The sequence below is a fragment of the Myotis brandtii genome, unplaced genomic scaffold (genome assembly GCF_000412655.1).
Source record: "Myotis brandtii unplaced genomic scaffold, ASM41265v1 scaffold17, whole genome shotgun sequence".
In the NCBI taxonomy this organism is placed as follows: domain Eukaryota; kingdom Metazoa; phylum Chordata; class Mammalia; order Chiroptera; family Vespertilionidae; genus Myotis; species Myotis brandtii.
In genome coordinates, this window is record NW_005356259.1 from 4069993 (window position 1) to 4075744 (window position 5752).

Consider the following 5752-nt stretch of genomic DNA (forward strand, 5'->3'; position numbering starts at 1 on the left):
TACTAATTTGTAGCACAAATTTAAGTATTTCAAAGGATGTCTTTTCTCTTGTATGCATGATTTATATATATTATTTAAACTTTGTAGTTGCACATTTAACTCATTTAATTTGTTGGATACCTGCCATATAATCTAACTGGCAAAGACACTATCTAACTTGGTATAGCCAGGCAAATAGCCAAATTACACACTGAGTCAGAAAAAAATCTTACTTTATTTTAAAATTCAAATAAATGTGGGCGCTAATTCTTAGCTACGAACCCTACCGGCGCTCCTGGACAGAAGCAGGCATTGCCCACTTAGATGTTTCCTACTGGTGCGCTCTACTTTGCTCTCTCGATTCTCCCTCAGGAGGGCTACCTTCTCCAATTGCCTCTTTGCTTAATGCCCTAAAGATTTCTCCACCTTGAGGTGATGTACCAGAGTAAAAAGCAGGACAGGTGATAGGTCCGTCTTTCTTCTCTACTGTCCAGGGTACTGTACTTGTATAGGGCAGGTGGGAATGGAAAACTGGCATCCACAGGTTTGAAATGCATAAAAACGGAAGTTATAGTTCTAGAAATGGATTCTGGTTGGGCTGTCCCTGCCTGCGTGGTCCCTACAAAGTCTCTGGGTACCACAAGAATGGCTGTCTCTCAGTGTGAAGGCAGCTGACCTGGGACAAAATCACAGAGGGGGAGAGGGGTTCATTTCCTTTTGCACCAACTTGTTAGGGTTTTAGAAAATTTGCCTGCCACCTCAGAAAGAAAGTCAAGGTTATTCTGTTGCTCAAAAGATTCCCAGCTTCTTCCAGGTGAAATCACTCTGTAAGAGGCAATTTCATCAGAAAAGATCTCATCAAACTCTTCAAAACAGATACGGCTCTCTTTTGCGGTGGCCAGCTCCCCCGCCCCCGTCATGGTGGTGGGACAGACTCCGGCTTTCATGGGGCCCCGGGTCACCGAGCTGCCTGGGTGATATGCCGCAAATGCCCAAGAAGGGGCCAGTTTAATTGTAGGATGTGGCTCCCTTGTTTATACCCAAATGTTTACAACTACAGCTATTATGACTATAGCTAGTTATAATCATAATCTCTACACATTTATCTGGTGCCTTAAATGAACTAGACATGATGCAGAACTTACCATTAGACGTGGGACCCTGACTATTTTGAGACTTGGAAAGCACTCTGGTGATTTCACAGGCATCCTGTCTGGCGCTATGGTTGTCTGACAAAGAAATCTCTGTTAATTCCAAACTCCTCAGCAGTTAGGTCATCTGATTTTGCTGTGAGTTTGGCCTAAAAAAAACACAGCAGTATCAACAGGGCACGGGCAGATTCACCTTTGGGGAGCCCCAAGCTGACAGTTTGGGGGAGACTCGTTAAGAAAGAGAATATAAAATATAAAACAAGCTTCAGGGCTCCTGCAAGCTGCAGTTTCTTCAGCTTCACAGCGAATTCACCGCTACTGCAGGAGCAGCGGTTGGCTTCTGGCGGAGCGCCTCACACTCAGAACACGCACTGTAAGCTATTCCAGGCACGTGTGAACCTCAAGGGCCACCGCTTTATGACTCTAGGGTCTGGAAAATCGACTGCTTAGAGCAGTGGTTCTCAACCTCCCTAATGCCGCGACCCTTTAATACAGTCCCTCATGTTGTGGTGACCCCCAACCACAAAATCATTTTCGTTGCTACTTCAAAACTGTAATTTTGCTATTGTTATGAATCGTAATGTAAATATCTGATATGCAGGATGTATTTTCATTGTTACAAATTGAACATTATTAAAGCATAGTGATAAATCACAAAAACAATATGTAATTATATATGTGTTTTCCGATGGTCTTAGGCGACCCCTGTGAAAGCGTCGTTCGACCCCCAAAGGGGTCGCGACCCACAGGTTGAGAACCACTGGCTTAGAAGGTGAATCAGAGCCTGATGCAAGCGAGGCTTTCTCTGCGGAAAGCCTGGCTATTGTTCCAAAACAGAAGCTGCAAATGGGTGGGCTGTGGGCCAGACTTGGGCCGCAGATGGTTCGTTCTAGTGTTTTGTCTTTTTGTTCAGTGTTTCTTAAAAATGTGAATTAAACTTGTCATACTTTAAAAACCATAACATTTCAAATAAAGAACGGATTTTTTTTTTCGTTTTCTTTCTTTCTTTTTTTTTGCTTCTCTTGAGAAACTGAGAGATGGTTCCACAGTAGACTTGGACCTGACAAAATGACAGCTTGGCCCTGTCCCCACCTGGCTCTCCTCACTGTTTCGTATTTTCCTGCCTGACCTTGGAGACATTGATTCATGATAAGGCCCTTGCCCTGACCAGGTGCCTCACTTGCCTTTGCCCTAGTCCTGCTCTGTCCCCGTCCTCATTGCTTTGGCCTTTGATTTGTAATCTTTTTTGATGTCTTAATGATTTTTCTTTTAGAATAGTAATTAGCTGTGCATTAATAGTTATACCCCGTTTTGTTAACTGCATTGTTTTGTAAATCTTTATTTTTTTTTTCCAGCTTGCACTTGGTCATTCTCTGATTAGTTCATAAAGAATATTTTTATTACAAAGGTCTTAACTTTTGTGCTTAATTTTACACTTCATGTCAGCTTCTTCCTTTTTCTAATCTGATTCATTTTATTTTTTAAAAATTATATTGGAATGAAAAATAATAATTTTTTGGACTCTTAGGCCTCCTGTTGCCATCAGTCTTGACATGACTAGGATTGAGGCTGTCTCTTTGGATTGTAATCTCCTTGACGACAGAGTAGCCATCATCTTGTTACCACGGAGAACTCTCCCTTCTCCCAGAGGCGTGTATTGTAGCACATGGCAAGAGGTACACTCGGCCATTCATTTTGGACCTCTGCACTGCTGTTCACTACCTTCAGTTTAGGCTTCTGCATAAACTCCTTGGGATTTTTGTCTAAAAAAATTTCAGGAAAAAATGTGATGAAATTTATTGTTGATTGATAGCTTAAATCACTTTTTGAAAAAAGGCTCAGTATCAATCAATGTAGCAAGCAACAGAAACATACTGCCAATCCATAAATGATGCAGTTGGCTGACAGGAAAATACCCACCAGATTATCTATAAGAAAACTCTCCATTTACTTGGGTGAAAAAAAGTCAACAGTTTTCACCCCTTATAATTCTGCTCCATTCAGATTCAAGCTTCAAAGAAGTCCTGTTTGGGGCATTAAACATATACTTTTCAAAAAAATCTGTGAAAACTGCAGTTTAAAAAAAATTAAATTCTAGTAAGTATTTACTCAAATTAACACGCAGCCTATATAGTTGGAAAAAGAAAAGATTTTTGGATATATATTTTATTTGACAGTGTTTTAGAATATCATACAGTAAACAAGATTTCTGTAAAAGTTAATTTATCCATAGTGGTGCGTTTCATAAAAATAGTTGCTCACTTACAGTCTTTCTGTGACTATTAATACATGGAATTATATTTATAGAGATACAGCTGTACAGGGTAAATTCACAGCTATCACTACACAGAGATATTATTTGGAATGGGATTTAGATGATGTGCTGTCTTCACAGGTTATGGATTACAGCTGCATAAAGCAATTACTGCACAAGTAGTAGCTGTGAACTGTGCAAATTAGAGTGTATGCAAGCGTAATCTCAAAAAAATTTCTTTTATCCTTTTGTAACACGTGGAAAATAAATGTCAGAGGACAGTACCGGGACGTGCAGCTACACTACAGAAGCATTGTCCGAAACCAGATTCAATAAATTAATGGCAAACTAGACTGGATTTCTAGTCCAGGGGAGAAAGACTAATTGAGATTAAACCAAAAGTACTGTAAACTGCTACATGTGTTTGTGCTTTTGTTTATGATGGATGGGTTCCATTTTTGGAAATTGCTTTTACAAGCTGCAAAACTCTTTATTCGAGGCTTTCAACCATGTTTTCCTCTTGTCAAACAACTGAACTACTCCCAAGCCTGATGGAAATTAAATGGCTAGTGCTCGGGACACAGCAATTATAGACAGGGAAAGAGTCAACACAGGGAGGCTATTACCCGTGACCTTGTGTGCCGGACTGATCTCCCCGCTTCTCTTATTTGACTACGAGGGCAGGGAGGTGAGGCTTATTTGCATTGGAACTCCTGTAAGGGGCGGTAAACGGGCGGAGTGAAGCCTCATTCATTCAGGGCATACTAAAGACAAACTAACCCCAGAGACATTTAGCTCTTAAATATGTGTAGCTACAAATAAGTACCAAGGTGTGGATGGAAAGGGGCTATGTAATGAACCTGACAAGCTCAGGGGGCTAGGTGGCAGACCTGACATGCGCTGTGACCAAAAGTAACCACACAGGATGGTTGGACCATACATTCCTGTTTCTCCTTTAATTCTAAAAGAATAACAAGAACTGGGAAACTGCCACTCTCCATGGGATTCTCTTAATCCATGGAGACTTTGCTTCTGAGTATTTTTTCAAAAATTGGGCTCAAATAAATTCTTACAACATTTTTCTATAGGTTTGGAGGTTCTTTTGTCGACAGTGGATACCTTTTTTTTTCCCCCCGAATAAATTTTATAGCAGCAGGGAAGAAAGGCAAGCCTTAAAATTTTACTGGGGGATCAACCATAGATCAATGAAGGTAAACAGAAACATCTAGAGCTTGCTAAAGAAATAAAATTTGGCAACCACCACCAGAACAAAAAGCAAAGCAAATGGAGATACAAGGAGAAAGAATAAGGAAAGAAAGATAAGCAGAAAGGAATGCTAAAAAGATTTATGTTCTTTAATGAAAATAAATTGGTCATAATAGTGATTTTTTTTAAATATCAGGGATTCATCATAATCTGAGAAATATTGGAGAAGTACTTCGTCTCTGCTCTATGAAAGTGAAAATGAAGTCATGGAAAGAGCGTTTTTAAAAAAGACAATAATATAAGTGAAATACAACATCGCTGTCAAAGAAGCTACTACCTCTGCTAGCCTGAGACAATAGGAAAGCCTTTTCATACAGGAACTGCAGCGTTGCCAATCATGGCTAAACAAATCGTGGTCCTTCAATGATAAAAATGCGTATTTTAGATGAAAACCAATTAAGATCTATGAGCTAAACTGCAGAATTCTGACTGACGGCGAACGGTTCCCTAGGATACAATTTTTAAAACCTTTTTTCTCTACTACTGAAAATGTACAGAAAGATGATTTGATCGCAGAAGTGGCAGTACAAATGGCATCATACCAATGAATTCACTAGATCTCTAACTCTCCCTGCGCTACGCAGGGAACGTCGCTGCTCACACCAGGGATGGGTGCCACGGGTGAGCCATGGAAACGGCATGAGCGGACAGTTCCGAATGTTTCAAAGAAACCTTTTAACCCCTGTCTAGATATGTCAAGAACGATTTATTTACAACTCTTTAGATCAATTAAAAGATATACTCTTGTCTCAGCTTCAGCTTGCTCCGTGCAGTTTGAATTTTAAGGCGATATTCCAGTTTGTGATTGCTCTTAATCGGTCCAGTCTCTTGAATAGAAAGTTTGGATGACGTCCAGATCCTTCATGCAGTGGGGGGATATTTTTTCTTTCTTTCTTTTTTTAAACTAAAGCTACACTGCATTGTCTCTCCGTGATGCTCTTCACGTTGTTTTGGTTCTTCCATAGCTGTCCAAGCCCCCCCAGCGGAACCGGGGGCTTTAGGATCAGTTAGGTCTGCGCGTGGACGCCCCCAGGCCTCGGCGCGCGCGGATCGATGCGTGTGACAGTGACAATAAATTAAAACGCCCGCAGACGGACCCGGG

General features: G+C 40.8%; 1 protein-coding gene across 1 annotated transcript in view; it reads right to left on the reverse strand.

The window, feature by feature from the left end:
* Window positions 1-1198: 1198 nt before the first annotated feature.
* Window positions 1199-5752, reverse strand: part of MAGI2 (membrane associated guanylate kinase, WW and PDZ domain containing 2) — an 835146-nt gene continuing 830592 nt past the window's right edge. Inside the window, exons 24-25 of the mRNA XM_014537030.1 lie at window positions 2754-2893; window positions 1199-1279 (exon numbers count right to left, since the gene is read on the reverse strand). Of these exons, the coding sequence (XP_014392516.1) occupies window positions 1199-1279; window positions 2754-2893 (221 nt within the window). The remainder of the gene's footprint in view (window positions 1280-2753; window positions 2894-5752) is intronic.